The 24,333-nt window shown below is 44.7% G+C and overlaps 1 protein-coding gene across 7 annotated transcripts in view; it reads left to right on the top strand.

Moving 5' to 3' along the window:
- Positions 1-24,333, top strand: part of MYO16 (myosin XVI) — a 697,134-nt gene that overhangs the window by 512,176 nt on the left and 160,625 nt on the right. For all 7 annotated transcript variants that reach the window (XM_070048580.1, XM_051849982.2, XM_051849978.2 and 4 more), the window contains one exon: positions 22,280-22,355. In XM_070048580.1, coding sequence (XP_069904681.1) covers positions 22,280-22,355 — 76 coding nt within the window. The remainder of the gene's footprint in view (positions 1-22,279; positions 22,356-24,333) is intronic.

The raw sequence follows: 24,333 nt of genomic DNA, 5'->3' as shown, positions 1-24,333 counted from the left end.
CCTGAGATGGGATCATTGTGGCATGTGTGGGTCGGCTCTATTCCCTGGGGGGGATGTACCCTCTCAAGAACAGGATCAGGGCACACTTGAGAGGATGAGCAGGTGCTATGGCCATGGAGACAGCGGTTAGTGGGGTGCAGCCATCAGTTGAGGAAGGCTGGGAACCATCAGACCCTGGGAGAGGCAAGGACGTTTCTCTCCCCAGAGCTTCCGGGGTGCAGGCCTGCCAGTTCTAGAGTTCTGGCCTCCAGCACGGAGAGAATAAACTTCTCTCTTTTAGGGTCACCCAGTTAATGGTTATTTGTTACAGGTGCCCTAGGAAGCTATTGAAGTCTTTGCAGGTCCAGTGTTACACATTATAAGAAATGAGTCATTTGACTCTTACTACTGCAGGATTTCTTCCCTGTGTGTGTTTTCCAAGTGGCCCCTTGGTTTTCCATCTCAGTCCATGTGGGTTTCCTTACCTCGGGTTTTCTTTTCTTCCGTCTTTACACATCTCATCCATCTTCTCAAGGATCAGGTTCTTGGTCTAATCCACATCTCTTTGATCTCTCCTTACCCTCACCAATAAAAATGCCTGATGCCTGCACAGCTTCTTCTGGTTTGCCCAAGTACCGCCCGGATGTTTGCATCACATCCTTGTGTAGCGACATTGCTATGTTGGATTTCCAGGTAAATAAGCCTGGTGAAGTTCAGGATCCACGGAACATCATACAGCTACACATGAAGATATTTCTCACAGTCTGTGGCGGTACCAGCATTGTGGCACCGTGGGTTAGGCCACTGCCTGCGATGCTGGCATCCCATAGTGGAGCCCTGGCTGCTCTACTTCCTATCCAGCTCCATGCTAATGTACTTTGGAAAGTAGCAGATGATCCAAGTGCTTGGGCTCCTGCCACCCACATGGGAGATGTGGAGAAACCTGGCTCCTGGCTTCCACCTGGTACAGCCTTGGCCTTTATGGCCATTTGGACAGTGAACCATCAGATGGAAGGTCTCTCTCTTTGTCTCTCTCTCTCTGTGAGTCTGTCTTTCAAGTAAATAAATAAATCTTTAAAAGTTTCTGTCGCTCGCCCTCTTCGTGGAGGAACGACACAGGACCCTGCGCTGTTCTTTTGTCTGCTTGGCCCTTCCCGGGTTTGCTGCTGGTCCTTCCCGGGTTGGCTGCCGATCCTTCCACCTCCGTGGAAGGGCGGTGCCCCCTGCCACTTTCCCCACTTCCGTGGGGGAGCGGCACACCGCCGGCCGGCTCTCTCGGGGGCTGCTCAGATGTTATCCGGATGTTCCTCTTAGATATTCTTGGTGCATGTTGTCTCTCTCCTCCTTTATAGTCCTCTTCCACCAATCCCAACTCTGCTACCCACATGCAGAGTACGCTGCTCTCCTCCAATCAGGAGCAGGATCAGCTCCTGCAGGTTATTGGTTGAACTGGAGGCAGCTGTGTAGAAGTTGTTTACTCCTCTCCCAGCGCCATATTGTGGGAGAGCAGATGCATAGAATAAGTCTTAATTCCAGTAACCTAGTCTAGTCCGAGTTGCTCCCCACAGTTTCAATAAAAATTTTATGGGAAATCTGAATTAAAAGATAAGTTTACTTCAGTGCGGAAAGAACTTTGAAATCCACATATTAGGCATGCAGTTTCCTGGGGCTGCCGTAGTGAGGGGCCAGTGACTGGTGCCTTAAACAACAGCAGTTCAGCCTTTCACAGTGCTGGGCACAGAAATCCAAAAACCAGGTGTGGGCCGGGTGGCGACTTCCGGAGTCTCTGGGCGAGAACCCGTCCCACGCCTCTCCTGCTTCCTGGTGGCTGCCCGCCATGACATTCCTCACTTGCAGACACATCACCCAGCCTCTGCCCACGTCACGTGGCCTCCCCATGCGCGTGTGTCCCTGGGTGCCTTTTACGAAGGATGTAGACCTTCTACGAAGGCCTTCCTACTGCCACAGAAGGTTCTAGTCTGTGGTTGCAGGTGGGTGTGGGTGTGGAGCCTTCAATCCACTACGGGCCGGCTGCTATCTCCTTTTCCTCCAGTATCTTGGGGTGAAATCCTCCAAGTTCCCATCCCCGCGTGTTCACAGACTCCATAGGGCACGGTGGGAGGGGACAGGACGGGGGGCCACCCACCCAGGCTCGAGTCCCAGCTGCATGACCAGGAGAATCTGAGGAGCACAGGACTCTGTCGCCACATCCGTGAAATTTGTAATTAAAGAAAACTAACTCTTAAAATTACCCTGCAGGTGCAGGGTGGGCAAGCAGTCTGTGTAGACACAGCGGTTTTCCTATGTTGCCTCAAGTACGAAGGAAATGATAAGTGCCCTTGACAGTTAAAAAATTAATTCCTACATCTTGTAAATGTGTTTGCATCGCGTGAAGCAACGCTGTCAACATCAAATAATGAATGTATTTGTATATCACAATTTTATTAGTATCACTTCAACAGATGCTAGGAAGGATGTAGGCACTCAAGTTATACTGAGATAGTTTTCTCGCTTTTCCTATCACACTTGAAAGACTCCAGTGGAAGGTAAGGGCAAAACAATTGAGTATTCCCTATGCAAACTATAATACCGTATTAAAGCAGAAAACAGGTACATTTTTTAGTTAGTGTGAACATTTCTTCTGTTTTTCACTGAATATATGAGTTGTTTTTGTGATGAATAGCTGGAACTAGATCAAAGAGAATTTTGTAAAAAATTATAGTCTTTACCATTTCGTGTTGTGACTCATTTTTAATTGAGCATACAGGTGTGTGAAATTTTACTGCACATTTTAAAAGATCCTTTCAATATTATTTCCCTTAAGAAACTTAGAACATCCTCTGCAATTGCTATACACATTTTGAGTTGTGATTTTACGATGGAATAAAAATTCATGGCCGCTTTAGAGAACGTGGCTGTAGCTGCGGCCTCCCGGGGGTGGGTTTTGATTGTGTGCATCAGAATTCCTTCTCCATCGCTGTCCACGTGCCCACAGAAGCAGCTGTAATCCCAGACACGCAGAGGCTGATTGCATTGCTCTCATCACCCACGTCCACGGGCCTCAGGGGGGTCACATTGCTAAAACATCACTGATGGAAGGGATGTGTGGAAAGGCAGCTTGTTAACGGATTCGTGGCCCATTTGTACAAGACCAGTGTGGTTTTTTTCCTGCACCGTCTTTGAGCAAACTGAATTGGGAAACTATCTCCTGTTTAGGTTTGTGCTGTTAGCTTGCTCTCTTGAGAAGTGGGAAGCTGTATCTCGTCGATCCCAGATTGAAGCCAATCTCTCCATGGCTAGGCGTAGGACAGGTGCACAGGGAGAACCTCGGGCAGTTCTGCATCCCGTCTCCACCTGTGTTGGGAGCGCCTTCTGTGGCTTGTCCATTCGTTCCTCTTCCCTTGTCCCAAGACTTGAGGGAAACACAGTGAACTGGAAAGACTCTGGCCGTGAAGGAGGTGGATTAATCAATAGGGCAGCTTCTGTTTGCTTCTCTCTCTCTTCTCCAGGCAGAATCCCCAGACACAACAATCAAATCTGTCTGGTCTCAACCGAACAGATGCTATTAAAGGTTATTGGACAGAGGTGTTTTGACCGGCACGGAAAGAGCTCCGTTTACATCCGTGTGTGCTCACCTTTTGAGCAGACTTTCTGAAAAATACGAACACACACACACACACACACACACACCCCAAACTCCTGCTTCTCTGTTAGTCTCTCCTTTGGCAGGAAGGGTCACACCATCCACGTTTCCTGTCCTGGTTTTCCTGGGAAGAGAAATACAGAACCGCGTTTGGGGAATCCTACTGTTTCTTCAGAGATTTGGTGCGTTCTGTTCTGCAACTTTGATTCACTGTAATATCTGCATTTGATTGTTAATTGGTACTTTTTCCCTTTAAAGTAACAAGGGAGGCATGTCTGCAAATGTCGACTGTGTCAGTTCCAAAGGAATATCTCTGAGGAGCCTTCTAGGCTTCTGGTCGAGGATTTTAACATTGCCACGTATCCCTCAAAACCTCGTTTACTGATTAGTATTTAACAGCTTAAAGTGAATCCAAAGGAAAACAGATACAGCTACAGCACAGAGTCACTGAATGGAACGGCGATGAACGGAAGCCTCGGCTGGTCTGTTCTGAAGATGCTGCTGCCAGCAGACCCTGGGCGGGAGCTGCAACCAGGCGTGGGAAATCATGGGACACATTTTTGGTTATTTTGCTGCAGCCTGATTGTCACATATATTGTGCTGTGATAGATTGACTTGAAGGGTGCATCTCAGAAGGTCCGCGCTTTATCCCCTGTTCAGCCCACACACCAGTTTCCTAGGAGCTATCCTGGGCATCTCATAAATAATGTGGTGGATTATAGGTTTGGCTGAAGTGAGCATTCGCCTCCTTCCATTAAATACGGACACTGGTCCCCGTGGGAGCCGGTAGGGAGCAGCGTGTGTGTGGGAAGACTCCCAGGGCACCCAGTGATTTCCCTGTGGGCTTCAGACCTGCACAGTGGCCTTCCATATCTCTTGTTTTATCTTCATCTTTTTATTTAATGAATGCATTTTTATGTAGATACAACTTTAAGAATACAGTGGTTCTATCCCCCATGCCCTTCACCCGCTCCCTTCCCACCTCCCATTCCCTCTCCTATCTCCTTCTTCATTATGGATCATTTTTAGTATGACTTTATATACAGAGGACCAACTCTTTGCTAATCATAGATTTCAACAATTTACCCCCATGCCCACACACACATATACAGTACAGTTTAGGGAGAGAATTCACAATCGATTCTTATATTGCAATTCAATAGGGACAGAGGTCCTACATGGGGAACAAGTGCTCAGTGACTACTGTTGTTCCTTTAACAATTAACACTCTTTTTTATGACGTCAGTGATCATCCGAGGCTCCTGTCATTGGCTCCAAGGGCTATGGAGGCCTTTTGTGACCATAGACTCCGTCGGTATTTGGACACGGCCATAAGCAAAGAGAGTGTCCTCCTCTCCCTTCAGAGAAGAGTGTCTCCTTCTTTGCTGACCCTTCTTTCCTCTGAGGTCTCGCAGAGATCCTCCATGTAGGGTCCCCCTCCCCGCCACACAGACTCTTGTCTTTCCATGCCCAAGATGCTCCTGCAGGCCTTTCAGCCCGACCAGGAAGCCTTAAGGGCTGATTCTGAGGTCAGAGTGGAAGTCATTCTAGGAATCTACTGTGCAGACTGCTTGCCATGTTGGTCCCTCCTTCCTTTTTTTAATTCTGTTATTTTTACCGGGTATTTGATGTTAGTTATGTCGTCCCTTTTAAACTTGAACCTGTCTATTTGTTGCCTTTAACATTTAAGTTGATCATTGTAGCAGTGAAGATGGTGTTTATACCACTGATTCTTATGGGTTTGGAGCCCCAGGATTAGTTCTTAGGCTACACCCTTAGAGGTGAGTCTAAGTATGCCTGTATGCAGAACTATACTGTTTTACGGTTCTAGACTACCTCCTCCATCTCTTATCCTCTCCCTTGTTTTTAACTGGTATCCTTTTCCAATTGCTTTAAAATACATGTAATTAACTCTGTGTTACATAGAGTTCAGCCTGTAGTGTGAGGTAGAGTAGATGAGAGAGAGAGAGAGAGAAAGAAAACAGAGGAAAAAGAAAAAAAAACGACAAAACAAAACCAAAAGGGTATACACAGTAAAAAATAACAATAGTTAACTGTCTCTCGACAATCAGGTCAAGGGTTCTTGAGGACGTTAGTTCTGAAAGTGACTATTTTGCTTCTATAGCTTTCATTTTAGCTGTGTGTTAATTCTCCTGGATCAGGGAGAACATGTGGTGTTTGTCTCTTTGGGACTGGGTTATTTCACTGAGTATGAGGTTTTCCAGCTTGCTCCATCTTGTTGCTAAGGACTGGATTTCATCCTTTTTTACTGCCCTGTAGTATTCCATAGTGAATATATCCCACAATTTCTTTATCCAGTCTTTGCTTGCTGGACATTTAGGTTGCTTCCATGTCTTAGCTATTGTGAATTGAGCTGCGATAAACATGAAGGTACAGATTGTCCTTTTGTTTACTGATTTCATTCCCTTGGGTAAATTCCCATGGTGGAATTTGGCAGGTCTATATTCAGGTTTTTGAGGTATCTCCATACTGTTTTCCACAGTGGCTTTACCAGTTTGCATTCCCACCAACAGTGGGTTAGTGTCCCTTTTTCCCCACATTCTCGCCAGCATCTGTTGTTGGTTGATTTCTGTATGTGAGCCATTCTAACCGTGGTAAGGTGAAACCTCATTGTGGTTTTGATTTGCATTTGCCTGATGGCTAGGGATCCTGAGCACTTTTTCATGTGTCTCTTAGCCATTTGGGTTTCCTCTTTTGAAAAATGTCTGCTAAGGTCCTTGGCCCATCTTTTTATTGGGTTGTTTGTTTTGTTGCTGTGGAGTTACTTGATCATTTTATAGATTCTAGTTTTTAATCCTTTATCAGTTGTGTAGTTTACAAATAATTTCTCCCATTCTGTCGGTTGCCTCTTCACTATCCTGACTGTTTCTTTTGCTGTAAAGAAATTTCTCAATTTGAGGTAATCCCAATTGTTCATTTCGGCTGTGGCTACCTGTGCCTCTGGGGTCTTTTCTAGGAATTCTTTGCCTGTGCCAATGTCTTGTAGGGTTTCCCCTATGCTCTTGATTAATTTAATAATGTCGTGGTATAGATTTAGATCTTTAATCCATGTTGAGTGGATTTTTGTATAAGGTGTAAGGTAGGGGTCTTCCTTCATACTTCAACATGTGGACATCCAGTTTTCCCAGCACCATTTGTTGAAGAGGCTGTCCCTGTTCCAGGGGTTGGTTTTAGGTCCTTTATCGAATATGAGTTGGTCATAGATGTTTGGATTGATCTCCAGTGTTTCTATTCTGTTCCATTGGTCTATCCATCTGTTTTTGTACCAGTACCAAGCTGTTTTGATTATAACTGCCCTGTAGTATGTGTTGAAGTCTGGAATTGTGACACCTCCGGCTTTGTTTTTATTGTAAAGGATTGCTTTAGCTACTCTAGGTCTCCTTTTCCTCCATATGAATTTCAGCATCATTTTTTCTAGGTCTGTGAAGAATGACTTTGGTATTTTGATTGGTATAGCATTGAACCTGTAAATTGCTTTTGGGAGAATGGACATTTTGATGATATTGATTCTTCCAATCCATGAACATGGCAGATTTTTCCATTTTTTGTGTCTTCTTCTATTTCTTTCTTTAATATTTTATAATTTTCATCATAGAGGTCTTTGACATCTTTGGTTAAATATATTCCAAGGTACTTGATTGTTTTTGTGGCTATTGTGAATGGGATTGATCTTAGAAGTTCTTCCTTGGCCACGGCATTGTCTGTGAATACAAAGGCTGTTGATTTCTGTGTATTGACTTTGTATCCTGCTACTGTACCAAACTCTTCTATGAGTTCCAATGGTCTCTTAGAGGAATCTTTTGGATCCCCTATATATAGAATCATGTTATCTGAAAATAGGGATAGTTTGACTTCCTCCTTTCCCATTTGTATCCCTTTAATTTCTTTTTCTTGCCTGATGGCTCTGGCTAACACTTCTAGGACTATATTGAATAGCAGTGGTGAGAGTGGGCATCACTGTCTGGTGCCAGTTTTCAATGGAAATGCCTCCAACTTTTCCCCATTCAGTATAATGCTGGCCATGGGTTTGTCATAAATTGCCTTAATTGTGTTGAGGAATGTTTCTTCTAAACCCAATTTGCTTAGAGTTTTCATCAAGAAAGGGTGTTGTATTTTATCAAATGCTTTCTCTGCATGTATTGAGGTAATCATATGTTTTTTTGTTTCTCAGTTTGTTAATGTAATGTATCACATTGATTGATTTTCGAATGTTGAACCATCCCTGCATACCAGGGGTAAATCCCACTTGGTCCAGGTAAATGAACTTTCTGATGTGTAGTTGGATTTGGCTGGCCAGGATTTTGTTGAGTATTTTTGCATCTTTGTTCATCAGGGAGATAGGTCTATAGTTTTCTTTCTCTGTTGTGTCTTTTCCGGGCTTAGGAATTAAGGTGATATTGGCTTCATAGAAAGAATTTGGGAGGATTCCCTCCCTTTCAATTGTTTTGAATAATTTGAGAAGAACTGGGGTTAGTTGTTTTTTAAATGTCTGGTAGAATACAGCGGTAAAGCTGTCCAGTCTTGGGCTCCTCTTTTTCGGTAGCTCGTTTATTACTGATTCAATTTCTTTCATGATTATGGGTCTGTTTAGGTTTTCTGTGTCTTGATGGCTCAGTTTCTGAAGGTTGTATGTGTCCAGGAATCTATCCATTTATTCCAGGTTTCCCAATTTGTTAGAATACAGCTCTTTATAGTGATTTCTGATTAATTTTTTATTTCTGTTGTGTCTGTTGTACATTTCCATTACCATCTTTAATTTTACAGATTTGAGTCTTCTCGCTCCTTTTTGGTTAGTTGGGCCAATGGTGTGTCTATTTTGTTTATTTTTTCAAAGAACTAGCTCTTGGTTTTGCTGATGTTTTGTATTTTGTTTCAATTCTGTTTCTTTCTTCTCTAATCTTTAGTATTTCTTTTCTTCTGCTGGGTTTGGGTTTGGTTCGCTGCTGTTTTTCTAAATCCTTGTGGTGCATAGAGAGGTCATTTGTTTGGTATCTTTCCAGTTTCTTGATGTAGGCACCAGTTGCTATAAACTTTCCTCTTAGCACTGCTTTTGCTGTATCCCATAAGTTTTGATAAGTTGTATTATAATTTTCACTTGTTTCTAGGAATTTTTTGATTTCTCTTTTGATTTCTTCTATGACTCACTCTTCACTCAGAATCATGTTGTTCATTCTCCATGTGTTTGCATATGGTGTAGAGATTCTTGAGTTGTTGATTTCGAGTTTCTTTGCACTGTGGTCTGAGAAGATGCATGGTATAATTTCAATTTTTTTTGAATTTGCTGAGGCTCCCTGTATGGCCTAGCATATGGTCAATCCTAGAGTAAGTTCCAGGTACCAGGGAGAAATATGTGTACTCTGTGGCTGTGGGTGGAATGTTCTGTAGATATCTACTAGGTCTATTTGGTCTGTAGCGTCAATTAGCTCTGTTGTTTCCTTGTTGGTTTTCTGTCTGGCTGATCTGTCCATTGGTGAGAGTGGGGTGTTGAAGTCCCCTGTTACTATTGTATTTGCATCTATATTTCCCTTTAAATCCTTTAGTAATTCTTTCAAGTAGCCAGGCACCCTGTAATTAGGTGCATATACATTTATAATAGTAACATCTTCGTGTTGGATTGATCCTTTAATCATTATATAATGCCCTTCTTTGTCTCTTTTAATAGCTTTTGTTAAAGTCTATTTTGTCTGATATTAGGATGGCCACACCTACTCTTTTTTGGTTTCTGTTAGCTTGGAATATCTTTTTCCATCCTTTCACTTTCAGTCTGCGTGCATCTTTGTTGGTGAGGTGTGATTCCTGAAGGCAAGATTGATGGATTTTCTTTTTTAATCCATTCAGCTACTCGGTGTCTCTTGATTGTAGAGTTGAGGCCATTTACATTCAGTGTGACTTTTGTTAAATACTGTCTTTTTCCTGTCATGTTTCCTTAAAAGAGCTGTTTATGAATTTTGAGATTTGTTTGTAGTTTAGTTGGGTCATTTTTTACATTTGTCTTCTTTTGTAGTGAAGTTCTTGTTTTTGTATTTCTGTGTGCAGCATGTCCTTGAGCCAGTGTTGAAGGGCTGGACGTGAAGATACAAATTCTTTCAGTTTCTGTTTGTAGTTGAAAATCTTTATTTCCCCTTCATTCATAAATAACAGCTTTGCAGGGTCCATTATTCTAGGCTGGCATCCTTTATCTTTTAAAACTTGGAATATATCATGCCATTGTCTCCTTGCCTGTAGGGTTTGTGATGAGAAGTCCGGGGTGAGTCTGATTGAATTACCTCTGAATGTGATTTGTTGTTTCTCTCTGGCATATTTTAGCATTTGTTCTTCGTGTTTCACTGAGCTGAGTGTTTCTACAATGTGTCATGGTGAATTCCTTTCCTTGTCAGATTTGTTAGGACACCTGTGTGTTTGTTGAATTTGGTAGTTTCTTTCAACCTGCCTATGTTGGAAGTTTTATTATATTATTTCATTGTAAATGCCTTCCAATCCGTTCTCTCTTTGCACACCCTCAGGGACTCCAATTATCCGTACATTACAACACTTGATTGAATCTTGTAAGTCTCCAGTCGTGTTTTTTAATTTTCTAATTTCTTCTTCCTGTGTTTTATCTGACTGTATCATTTTTGGAAGTTTGTCTTCGAGTTCTGATATTCACTCTTCTATTTCATCTGTTCAATTTCTGAGGGATTCCACGTTGTTTTTTACTTGGTCAATTGAGTTTTTCATTTCCAGTATTTCATTCTGGCTTCTCTTTAGGATCTCTAATCCTTGGGCATGCTTTTCATTCAGATCTTGAATCTGTTTCTCATTGCTTCTGAGTAATCTGATTATTAATTTTCTGAATTATTTTTCTGGCATGACTTCAAATTCTTCTTCTTAAACCTCTATTATGGATGGTTTAGCCGGCTCTGTTGGCAAGTTCATAGATTCTTCTATATTCTTATTCAGGATTTTTCCTTTGTTCTTTGGCATTTCTGTTTGGTTTCTGTTTGGTTTAATTTTTAGGTTGATTTTCCTCTGCTATGTGTCTGTGCTGATTGCTAGTGTGAGCAGGCAGCTCCACCTTCTAGCGTTCATTTCTGGTAACTGAGAGAGGCAGGTACTTGAGTAGGCTGGTACCTGGGCTGTGAGGTGCTAAGCTCCGCCCCCTGGCGGGTCTGCCTGTTCCTTTGTTCACTGCAGAGTGCCTGGGCCTCCGTTGCTCAGCCCCACCCCCGTCACTGTGCCCGCTGCATGACGAGGGGGAGTCACTTCCAACCACTGTGGTCTTTGTTCTCCGGATGGGGCGATCCCCGCCATTGAAGTTCACATTCAGAAGGCAAAAGCAGAGCCCGCCCTCTTTCACTCCCAAATGTAAGCAAACAAGATGCCTGCTTCCCACCCGCTGCAGCTCCGGTTGTGGGGGGGGACACACCGAGGGATCATGGCGTGTTCAATCTCTCAGTTCGTCCCCCAGGATCGCGCCCTCTTCCCACTTACAGCAGCAAGCACTATTCACTTTGCATCGATTTCCTTCCCCACTCAACCACTTGTGTCCCACCTGTCTGCGCCAGGGTGGGTCGGAGGTGCCGGTGGTGGGTGCCGGCAGTGGCACTGGGGGTGGCAGTCGTCCTCCCACTGGTTCTTTGTTCCGTTCTCTTTCTGCAGTTCTGGGCACCGCTACCCACCCCGGGGTGGTCCCCGGCACTCTCTGGCATGCTCCTGTGCCACTCCACGCCAACCTTTCATGGTTCTGTCGCCTGACTGTCCCCTCTATTCATCAATCTCTCTCTTTGCGACTCAGCACACCTTGCTGCTATACTGCAATCTTGAGCCCCTTCCCCATATCTCTTTTTGGATGCCATCTTAACTTCAACAGAAGCAAAATAAACTAAATCCCTCACCCATCTCCCAAATTCTCTCTCTCTCCCTCCCAATTTACCTAAAAAATAATTATCAAAAACTGTCACCTGTGTCCTGGGCTTCAATTCATTGTAAAACCAGAAACTCAGCCACACCTTAAGTGTGCATTATCTGAAAAGCTTGGGACTAGAAATGAGATTTCAGATTTTTTTTTTAATTTTGGAATATGATCAGTTGAGCATCCCTACTTTGAAAATCTGCTATTTAAAAATGCTCCAAAATCTAAAAGAGCACCAGGCTAGCACTGGCCCATGCTCCAGTGTGCAAGCAGCCTCTAGCTGGTGAGATTATGAGGAGTGCCCAAGGGCCCCAGGAAGCGTCTCCTCCCTTGGCCTAGGGTGGGGAGGAAGAATGTACACAGAAGTGCTTCTGGTCCACGTGGATGCTGTTATAGCAACAGAGTAGCCCGTGCTGTGCACTCACACTGGGTGCCAGACCCAGAGATCCATAGGCAGACACGTGCAGGGAGCCAGGTACCAAGCACAGGCTGCATGGATGGGTAGAAGAATCTGCAAACACACACATATGCATAAATCAAATACCGGAAGCACATGCAGCAGGTCCAGGCTGTGATGTGGGACACGTGCAGGTGCCTACACGGCCCAGAAACCATGTGGAAATGTAGCTCTTCTGTCAGAAGCACACTCACTGTGATGATGTAGTTGCACCTTAGCACACTGCCTTAGAAGGCAGAGAACATAAGCTTGGGAAATGGTCTGACTGCAGTGCAGTGCTGCATATGCGGACCCTTAGCAGAGCTAGAGAGCACAGTGAAGGAATTGAAAGTCTGAGTAGTGATTTCCCTACCGGGGCTCCCCGTGCCTCCGATGTGGAGCTGAGCAGTGTTGGGGGCTCCTCCCGTGGCACTGTTCAGCCTCTTGTACCCAATAGCTGCTCCTCCTGTCTTCCTTTCCTTTCTCACACCCCTGCCAGGGATGCTGAGCCCTGTTCTGCCTGAGCGCCATGGCTCGCTCTCCAGGCACAGATGCCGTGGTGCTTCTACAATGAGTCAGTCTTATCGCTGGGTCTGGTCCAGCCATCAGCCATACTGAGTCCTGCCCCATTCTCTCTGCTTCCATTGTCACCTTCAGGAGCTCTGTTATCTCCCTTCCAAAGTGGTGGACAGCGCTGAGCACGGCGTCTGTCCCTGTCCTTTATTGAGCCGTGTGAGACTGGAGTCGGCGCAGCAAGAAACTGGCAATGGAGATTGGCACGATGCTAACTGGAAGAGAGGCTGCACTCAGTTCCCAGGGAGAGCGATCACAGGGAGTAGATTACACGGAGAAGTGCAGGCAGAGAGGGGACCGACAGTGAGGTGACCTGGAAACTACGCACAGCTGGTGGCAGCCACCTTCTCTAAGGCTGGGAGATAATGGGATGAGAAGTTTCCCCCAGAGCTCAGGTGCCGAGCACCTGGGGGAAGCTGGAGCCACAGCAGCTGCCCTGGGCACGGGGAGCATGGAGAACTGTTGCCAGGATTTGGTGGAGCCAGGGAGGGGGAGACAGCTGCATCATACCCCTTGTCCTCCATCCCTGGGTGTCGGCCATGCCTCCTAAACCCCTTGATCTCAGGGACGCCCTGACACCACAGTGCCTGCTGTGCCCAGCAGAGACCACAGGGAGGGCCCCTGGACAGTGGCTGGCCCCTGCACAGGAGAGAAGGCAGGTGACACAGAGCACAAGGCGTGGCAGAGTCCAGCCCTTGCAATGCATCAGAGACCACATGAGAGGGGCAGAGATAGAGAGAGAGAGTAAAAGCAGGCCCTCTGCACAGTGTTTAATTTTTCTTCTGTTACTGTTTCCCAAATGTTATGCATGTGCATGCGTGAGGAGAAGAGCAGTGCCCACAGTCTTCCTTGATTTATTCTAAATTGAGTCTTCCAACCCTGATCATCTTCGCAGTCCAGGCTGATGGCATTTTAATCCCTGTTGATGTTAGCCGCGTCAAAGGCAATTTGAAACTCTGAATAGCTGGCATCCACGGACGCCTGTGTATGACTCTCAGCCTCTTTAATAATGTTTTCCTTGATGAGCTGTGTTAATAATGCCATTCAGCGTTACTGTGAACCAGCCAGCACTCAGAACTGAACCGAAGACGCCAGAACCGGAACCCCCCAGGCTCCCGCAGTCAGCACTCACCACTCACGTCCCTGCGTGACAGGTGGAAGCTAGGAGAGCCCCTCTGCTTGGCCCTTGGCCTGGTACCCCTTTTACTTCACCATTCTGAGTTGTTTATTCTTTCTCCAAACCCCAGCACCATGTGAGGGGACTTCAAAAAGTGTCGAAGAGGCTGGTGCTGTGGTGTCATAGGTAAAGCCACCGCCTGCAGTGCCGGCATCTCCTATAGACTCCATTTGCTCCACTTCCAATCCAGCTCTCTGCTATGGCCTGGGAAAGCAGTGGAGGATGGTCCAAGTCCTTGGGCCCCTGCCCCTGTGTGGGAAACCTGGTAGAAGCTCCTGTCTCCTGGCTTCGGATCAGCCGAGCTCTGGCCATTGAGACCATTTGGGGAAGGAACCAGCAGATGGAAGACCTCTCTCTCTCTCTCTCTCTCTCTCTCTCTCTCTCTGCCTCTGCTTCTCTGTGAACTCTTCCTTTCAAATAAATAAATCCTTTTTTTTTTAAAAAAAAGTGTGTGGAAAATGGAATTAAAAGATCTTGGCATAAAAGCTTTTGTAATTCATCTACAGTGTTCGCATAATATTTCCATGAACCGTTTAGTCTTAAGGCTTATATAGGACATCATGATGATCAGGGATTTTAAAAAGCACCGAATTCTAATGCTACCATCTCACATAAAAGTATTTAAAAATGCTTTCCCCAGAGCTTTTTGGAAAGAGCTAACTCTCCTAAGTTTAATCTTGAGTATAATGATGGCCTGTCTCACCTTCCACGTATCAGCAATGCAAAGTGTGCCTATGTGTGCTTGGACAGTTGTTGTGTGAGCGATGATGGCCCTGTCTAAAATGCACATGAGCACTGACTTTCGGAAACCTTGCCCTAGCCAGTGCCTCGTATGTGGACAGCGGTGATGAGCACGCTGTTGCGTCTCTAGCTCCTGGAGTTGTGATTCTCCAACTTTGCTGTGTACCAGAATGAACGGGAGAGCAAGTTAGAATGCAGGCTCCTGGGCTCCACCCTTATAGATGATGGCCCAGGCATTCTGGGGTGAGCTCTCATGCAGAGCACCCCAGAACATTCCAGGTCGTCTGGGAGTCACGCATGGAGAAACGCCACAAACCGTCGCTGCGTGGTGGGTGCTGGGTTTTGCACACGTATCCCACAGCCCAGCTCAGGACTCCTCTGTGCAAGGCCCACGAGAGAGATGAGGTTGCAGACAAGAACTCAAGCCTCCCGGCTCTGGCCAAACCCTGCACACTCTTTGGCAAAGCAGAGGACCCCGGCTGCTCTTGCCTGCAGTTCAGGGAACGAGACGCCCGTGTTGGTAGCTGGAGCTGTTTCTGTGGAGCAGTCTTGCCTTCGGACGTCAGTTCCCTTGGAGATCAGCCAGGCTGAGCCTGACAGCCTTCAGTGAGGCAAAAGATGCACGAGGCTGGCATTTAGTAGCTTCCCTTCTCTGTGGAGCCGGGAAGGTCAGTATCCGGCTGAATTGGGATTCCTGGCCGCGGGGAAAGGTGTGCACCTCCATTTTCCCTGTAGTGGACATCATTTATCTTTTGATTGTGTTTACTGCAGCAATACACTTATGGCACAGCAAGTGTTTGCAGAAAAAACAGCATCCTGCCACCGCTCCCCAGTACGCCATCACACCCTTCCTATGGCATCCACGCGGAAGCATTTAAATGAGGCTTGCTAGCTGCCGAAACACAAGCAAAATGCAAAGTTTTCTTTTGAGTCATTTTATGGAACAGAATCGCTCCAAAGGAAGTTTTTGACTCTGTGAGCATTTCCTTCCAGATCCGCACCAGGCTGTGTGCATGTAAATGTCCCCATTACACGCAGCAGGCGTGCCTTTCACCTGCAGCGCGAATCCGACTTCCAGAAAGGGGTCAAGTGCGGGAAGACGGTGGCGAAAAGGACAGCGGTAACCTGGTCTCGGGGTTCTGCTACTTTCATGGTGTTCTCCTTTCATCCCCGAATAATAAGCCAGCAAGAAAGAGGAACAGGGCCCCGGCAGAGCCACTGCCGGGGTGACCAGGAGAGCCCCTGCCTGTCTCCTGTTTCCTGCAGCTCCCACAGCCAACAAACCTTCCTCTGTTCCCCCCGCAGGCCAGGCGCACCAGGGGGTCCTGGGAGCGATGGTGGTTTTCCCTTGCATAGGAATTCTTGTATCCCTTGGCTTTGAGGATCCTTTCCCTTTCAAGTGCCCAGCAACCCTCAGTGGCCTCGTCCCCGCCAGGGTTTGCAGCTTCTCTTTACCGGCTGTGCAAAGCTGTGTCCTCGGGGCTGATGGCCACTCCTGGGGAGGCCATTGCTCTGGGGATGTCCACGTGCCGGGGTAGAGCTGGCTCCTGACTTTCATGGGCTCGGCCTCTACAGAGACTCATTCCACGTGGAAGCAAGTCCTTCAGAAGGTGGGCAGTGAAGTCCAGCTGGTACAATCACAGGTCTGGCTGGCATCTTATTGGGCAGGTGGCCCAGCAGAGATGGCTGTGCAACTTCAAGGGTCCTTCTGAAACCAGGCGTGTGCAAACTCTCGGGAAAGGCAGAGAGGCAGGTGCAGGTGAGCCCTGGAGCAGGAACGAGGGGTGTTTGTTAGAAAACTGTGGGTACTCTGCAAAGATGCCACAGGCTTGCTGTTGTCTTCAAAACCAGAGAGAGAGAGAGAGAGAGGAGAGTCAGAGATCGACATCACCATCTGTGCTTGATGGATGAGAAGCCTTGAAGACTCAGGGTCTTAAGCTGGGGCCCAGAGGGTGTGATCCATGCAAGCCAAACGCTCTTTCAGCTGCAGCCAATGCCTCCCAGGGAGTGGGGACTTCACAGGTGGACCTGGCTGGGAGCTGGGAAGGAGTTTTCTAAAAGGAGTGATGACGACAAGGAAGGAGTTTGGGAGTGGACTGGCACAGGACTATGGGAAGCAGCTGGAAAATGCCTTCCACCAGAGATTTATTAGTGGACATGTGGTCATCGACTTAGCAGGATCAACCCAGTCAACTTGATAAGGAGCAACTACAGCACGCCTACTGCTGCCATATGTAGTGGTGACGATGGAAAGTTTTGCTCCTTAGGTCAGAACAAGGCAAGGAAATCCACACTCACCACTCTTTCTTTCTTTTCTTTTCTTTTTAAAGATTTATTTATTTTTTTGAAAGAGAGAAAGAATCTTCATCTGCTGTTTCACTCCCCAGATGGCTTCAATGGCCAGTGCTGGGCCAGGCTGAAGCCAGGAGCCAGGAGCTTCCTCCAGGTCTCCCACGTGGGTGGCAGGGGCTCAAGCACTTGGGCCGTCTTCTGCTGCTTTCCCAGGCGCATTAGCAGGGAGCTGGATCGGAAGTAGAGCAGCTGGACACGAACCGTGGCGCCCACATGGGATGCCAGCATCCCGGGTGGTGGCTTAGCCCCCTGCGCCAAAACGCCGGCCCCCACACTCACCATTCTTACTCAACGTAGCTCTGGAAACCTCGGAAAGTGTAATAAGGCAAGAAAGGGAATATGAGCAGTCTTTAAAAAGATCATGGAAAATGTGTATTATGAAAAAATATGCATGGATCTCAGTGTTTTCGCATCAAAATAAATTTATCTTTTAATTCCATTATTCATGAACTTTTTGAATTAACTTCGTAAATGGCAGACAGATTGGAAGGAAGATATAAACTTGTGCCTATATGTACAACAGATAATTGTCAGTGGATGAAATCCCAAGGAATTACCAAAAGAAAGTAAATTCATGGAGCTTATAAGTGAATTCAGCAAGGTCACAAAATACAGAATAAACATGAAACAATTAATTGTATTACTAGGTGCTAGAAATGGGGTGTGGAGTTAAAAATATGACATTTATAATTGCTCATTAAAAATAAAACACCTAGGCATCGATCTCACAAAGCATACTCGTATAGAGAGTGCGTATGCTGAGAACCACGGAATGCTGATGAAAACAGAAGGAGACCTGCCACATTCATGGACTAGGAGACAACACAGCAAGTCATCAGTTCATGAATAGGCAACATGTGAGTTAGTCCTCCCCAACTGACATTCAGGTTTATCATAATTCCTATCAAAATCACAGGAAGTTTTTGAAGATATGGACAATATTATTCAAAAATTGTTTATTATTAGGAACTTAACAAATGGGCGTGAGTGGACATAAGTTATTTAGATTTTTAGAATTTCAGATTTTTCAAAATCAGACTTCATTGTATTAAGGAAATTTTCATGATTAAAGACCAAATTTGGAATCAAGATGCATTTTATCTTTAAATGAAGAAAAAGTGTATGTACGTGTGTGTGTTCAGGTTTATTTTCAGCTCTGTCCACTGGAAACATTGATTCATCCAATAATAATAATTATAATCATAATTACTATTGTCTACGCCAGGGTCAAGTGAGGGTCTCGGAAATCTTTTTCTACCAAAATATACAAGGGCTCAGTGAAGAAATACTTGACTTCAGATCTGAAACCAGAAAAAATTATCTGAAACTATGAGTTAACAATCCACTAATGCCAATTTTAAGTGGTCAGTACTCAATCATTTGTATATCATATTAATTACAATACGATAACTGTGCTATTTGGATTGTGACTAAACATCAACTTAAATCCTGTCCATCCCATGCTTGTGCACATCTTATAAATTGGGCCAGAGGTCCTACAGCATCATGTATTCAACACGTGAAGGTCTCCAGGAGCTTAAAGACGTCGCCCAATAACTCAGAAGAAACGAGGCTCCCTGCTTTGTGATTCATTAGTTTTATATAAATACTCTAGCAGCAACAGAAATGTTTGTGCTGAGTGCTATACCTTCCACAGACATCAAACTGCCTCCATGGGGTGTTTGAGCTTTTGTGTTGATGTGGAATCACTTATTCTCGCAAGTCGAGGTCTCCAACGGGATCGTTTTCCATTGTAGTTGCAGTGGGAGGTCATCAACCTTCTCTCTAAATTTCCATGTACAGTCAGGGTGCGGGGGATGAGACTTTCCAAACCACATGACCTTGTGATCATGAAGAACTCGAGCGTAATCTGTAATGAAGAAGGACAGCATAATGGGGAGGTATATCTAGCCACACGCAGCAACTTCTTGTCCATTGCACCAGATGTTTGTTGGATATGTCCAATAAGCCAAGCGTCTTTGCTGGTGCCTCAGAGACAAGGCAGAAAGCGGCACAGCCTCTGCCTTCTGATTTGGGTATTAAACTTCCCCAGGAGGTGGGAAGGACCATCACAAAATACACCGAGAACAGGAGCACAGACAGAGAAGGACTGCATTTATAGAAAACAGGTGTCCTGGCTCTGTGCACGCACACCAGTGCAGTGTCTCATTTGGCATAATCAGGTTGCCTTGCAGGGAACGTGAGCTCAAAGCCGTGTGGTAGGAGACTCCATCACTCAGGGTTAGGGATTCTGAGTGGGAATGATGACACCCTCAGATCTGTGCAGACGTCGACTCACTGTGGAAATGAGCCAGTCTGAAACGGGGACATGTGGAAGCCCACATGTCATCTTTTTCATCTTTTCATCTTTTTGATGACTTGCCTGTCGAGAGAGTTGGTGATGGTTTTTAGGGTGAGGACGGGGGCGGGGGAAGCTAAAGCCACTGGCAAATGATGGTGAGCAATCTAGAGGGGCAGGGCCCGAAAGAGCACCACGGTTCCCAGTCCAGATACTGCGAGGCAGTGCCGCGAAGAAGTGGAAAGTGCTTTTTGGAGAAGGAAGACTGATTTGGAGAGATGTGCAGTTTTCCTTTGAGGAAGAAGTGTGGTCATCGACCAAGGATGAGCAAATTGGGCTCACACTGGAAGTTTGAAAAGAAGCAAAAAGCTTTCTAACTTTAGGGCGAGCACTGTGGTAGTGGGTAAAGCCGCCACCTGCAATGCTGGAATCCCACATGGCTGCCGGTTCACGTCCTGGCTGCTCCACTTCCAGTCCAGCTCCCTGCCAATGCACCTGGGAAAGCAGCAGAAGATGGCCTGAGTTCTTGGGCCTCTGCACCCATGTGGGAGACCTGGACAAAGCTCCTGGCTCCTGGCTCCTGGTTTCAGACTGGACCAGCCTTGGCTGTTGTGGCCATTTGGGGAGTGAACCAGCAGATGGAAGACCCCTCCCCCCTCTCTCTCCACCTCCACCTCCACCTCCACCTCTACCTCCACCTCTACTTCACCCTCTCTGGAACTTTGACTTTCAAATAAATAAATAAATCTTCAAAAATAAAGATTTCTAACTGTTTCTGGAGCAAAGTGGTAACCACGAGTGTGAATCAGAGGACCTCTTAGAGAGTCCCTGGGCCCATTTGATACCTCTGCATGAATCTGTAGCAGCCACAAGTGATGCTGGATTCTATTGGATCCAGTTACTGGCGATGTATTAGCTAGACTTAGGAATGGCCGACTATTGCAGAGAATGGTGGAGGGTTGAGTCCACGTCTGCTTTGGCTGGCTCTAAGCATCAGGCTGTGTTGAGACTTGGAAAACGTCAGAGTGAAGCAAAGATCTCAGGCAGAAGAGTTTTCTGTGCCAATGAAGGGCAAGTTCAGAAAGTGAGGGTGGGAGGAGCTCACACCCTCGGGGATGAGGTCAGGGATGGAGAATCCCAGAGGTAGAGGACTTCTGGTACCCACACCAGAAATACGTGGAGTCACAGAGAAGAACATTATTGAGAGAACTGGAGATGCAATCTTTATGAAATGCTTGCTTTTCCTTGATGTAACTGGAACAGCGTTTGAAGACGCTGTGGATGAAGCCCCAAACGAATCTCCTGCACTCCCAAAATGTGAGGTTGTGCCTGGAATATGGAGAGGTTGGCCATATGGATTTCCACTGTTTTTCCCTAGGAGGTTTAGAATACTGACTACCAAAATCACGTGGGCACAGCTCAGTGAGGGAGCAGCACAGCAAGACCTGCAGGGTGACTAATGCCCACCAACAGTAATCCCTTGCTCTTTGAATAATTGTGCTTGGCCTGCTAAGAGCTTTGGTTATATTACATCACAGCATTCACAATACAGCAAGGTACTTAACTCCCATTTGACCATTAAGTGACTTGCCAGGATCCACGTAGATCCAGAGTGACTTAAGAAGCTACGTGGACTTTTCCATGGCTTTGCTGGGCGCTGCTGTTCCCAACACAGCCGGGCACAGAGAAGCCAAACCTCAAAGCTCCTCAACCCCAACGTGTGAACGTTCAGGGCCAGGTGACTCTTCTCTGTGGGAGCTTTCCATCCTTGTGACAAACACAAGTGAATGCAGACACTGCCCAGTGTGCTTGGAAGGTGCCATCAGCCCTGTTGAGAATCACTGCTCTGGGTTATATAAAAATGGTTCCTATTTACTAGTGTATAATATGTAACGTCGTATGGAACTCTCATTTTTAACATTGGCATGCTATGTTCTGCCAGAAGTGCAAACTGGATAGTTAGGTAATGATTCAGCACTACCTGGAAGTTGTTCAGTTTTTTGTTTTGCTTTGTTTTTGTTTTTGTTTGTTTGTTTTTGTTTTGTTGTTTTGTTTTGTTTTGGTGTGACCACTTAGGTCAGTCTTCTGAGTGATATTCATTGAGAACCTGGGAATCTTCAGGATGCCTGGAGATTTCTGTGCTGTTTAAGATCTTAGGACAGCAGTGGATAGTGACTAAGTAAGGCTCCATGGCAAGGATGGACACATTAGTCCCTGGAATTAAAAGGCCATGTAGGACGCGTGCATCTTCAGGGAAGCCCCAGGGCTCCTTCTCATGGCATCTTCGTCTGGGTCTGTCTGGTCTGCTCTTGCTGCCAGTCCGCCCTGGGTCTCTAGCTGAAATTGCCAGAGGGGCAGGACGGATGTGACCACTCAGACTCCCCTGGGTTACAGGGCATTCTTGGTGAGCCGCCTCCCCTGCCTCCCCAGATTCGGTCCTGGTCCACTTAGGACGAAGGAGAGCCCTGGATACAGAGGTGTTTCTGTAAGAGGGAAGCTGGGAAGACTTCTGATGGAAGTGCGACGGATTTGGCTTCTCAGTGGCCCATTGGTAGCCCACGCATAGCTCAGACTGAGAGACCAGCAAACCCTTTCCCTCTCCAGACGTGGAGTCTCCCAATCACAGGCTAGCACAGCAGTAACACCAGCCACTGAGGTCATTTCAGTGCATCAGAAGCAAGCGATGGCGACTCCAGAGTGATTCTTGGAGAACCCAGCATTGATCCTTTCCCACATTTCCTTCATTCTATAGATCTTGGACTCACTGTTGCAATAACCCAACAGAGTCCCTTTGGCGAGGTGGCCACTAAATTGCTCAAACCGAAGTCCTCCTTCATTCCTGAAGTGCCCCGGAAGCTTTTTTATTGCTTTAGTGTGTTTCCTGAACAAGTTGGAACCACAGGAACATGGCTCAACACCGGCTCTCACGTGCAGGACCAGAGAGAACCTGCAGGAGACAGAACAGGAGAGGTGTCCCCCTGCTAATGCACAGAATGAGAGCACACGGGCGATGGGTTTGAACTTGCGCATTGTGTGGACGCTACGATTCGAAGACACTCCTGTTATGAATAATTGCAAACTCTAGCTGAATCAAGTTATTCTTTAAGGGAATTCATTTTCATGGTCATGATTAATCATTAGCAATGATTCTCTTTTTTTTATTATAGGTAATGTATGAAATTGTTGGAGCAATTGAAAAAAATAAAGACTCGCTTTCACAGAATCTTCTGTTTGTGATGAAAAGTAAGTTGATTTATTCCTCCTTTACATTGGTTAAAGTGCATTGCATCCTTGGTTTCTTTATCTCTGAACACTTTCCTGTAAAATATGCGAGCGGTTAAAGAATAACTGAAATATCTTTTGCACTCTAATGCCCAGAAATACAAGGAATAGCTCTTGCCACACGAGACATACATTGGTTACAATTTAATCTGGAGTCCAGTGGAAACCATAATTTAACTAAGCTTTTAGCACATAGAAATGTAAAACACCTTTACTGCTTTAGTAGTCCGAATATAAAACACTTTTCTCTGCAGACTAATGAGGATGAATTTTGCGTCCAGAGTTATTGAGGCCTCAGGGCGGTGAATTCATTCCTCAAGAGGACGCTGGGCAGGACTGGAGGTGTTTATTCTTCTGTACATGCAGTTATAGAGCGCCTGTGTCCACTGGGTGGAAAAGCCCACACATTTAAATAGATGTGCATATAACATATATGTGTATGTATGTATCTATACATGTATATACATACCACTAAGCAATATCTCTCAGTAGCAAAGGCCTATGCATATATGAATTTATGGTCCTTTTCACCCTGTGAACATTAGTACTGTATATGTATCTATCTGCCATCATTTAGCCTATATAAACCTATATGGTAAATGTATATAACTATATGTGTATATATGTGTACATAACTATATGCGTATGTATATGTGTATATAACTATATGTGTGTATATAACTATATGTGTATATATGTGTATATAACTATATGTGTATACACATGTGTACATAACTATATGTGTATATATGTGTATATAACTATATGTGTATATATGTGTATATAACTATATGTGTATACACATGTGCATATAACTATATGTGTATATATGTGTATATAACTCTATGTGTATTCACATGTGTATATAACTATATGTGTATACACATGTGTATATAACTATATGTGTATATATGTGTATATAACTATGTGTGTATACACATGTGCATATAACTATATGTGTATACACATGTGTATATAACTATATGTGTATATATGTGTGTATAACTATATGTGTATATGTGTGTATATAACTATATGTGTATACACATGTGCATATAACTATATGTGTATATAACTATATGTGTATATAACTATATGTGTACATAATTATATGTGTATATAACTATATGTGTATATATGTATATATAACTATATGTGTATACACATGTGTACATAACTATATATGTATACACATGTGCATATAACTATATGTGTATATATGTATATAACTCTATGTGTATACACATGTGTGTATAACTCTATGTGTATACACATGTGTATATAACTATATGTGTATACACATGTGCATATAACTATATGTGTATATATGTGTATATAACTCTATGTGTATTCACATGTGTATATAACTATATGTGTATATATGTGTATATAACTATGTGTGTATACACATGTGCATATAACTATATGTGTATACACATGTGTATATAACTATATGTGTATATATGTGTGTATAACTATATGTGTATATGTGTGTATATAACTATATGTGTATACACATGTGTACATAACTATATGTGTATATAACTATATGTGTATATAACTATATGTGTATATATGTATATATAACTATATGTGTATACACATGTGTATATAACTATATGTGTATATATGTGTGTATAACTATATGTGTATATGTGTGTATATAACTATATGTGTATACACATGTGTATATAACTATATGTGTATATAACTATATGTGTATACATAAGTGTACAGAACTATATGTGTACATAACTATATGTGTATACACATGTATACATAACTATATGTGTATACACATGTGTATATAACTCTATGTGTATATATGTGTGCATAACTATATGTGTACATATGTGTACATAACTATATGTGTATATACGTGTATATAACTATGTGTGTATATATAATTCTGCTGTAGCGATTGTTTTCTCAATGGCAG

Source organism: Oryctolagus cuniculus, chromosome 9 (genome assembly GCF_964237555.1).
Source record: "Oryctolagus cuniculus chromosome 9, mOryCun1.1, whole genome shotgun sequence".
Classification (NCBI taxonomy): domain Eukaryota; kingdom Metazoa; phylum Chordata; class Mammalia; order Lagomorpha; family Leporidae; genus Oryctolagus; species Oryctolagus cuniculus.
This window is presented reverse-complemented; position numbering and strand designations above follow the sequence as displayed.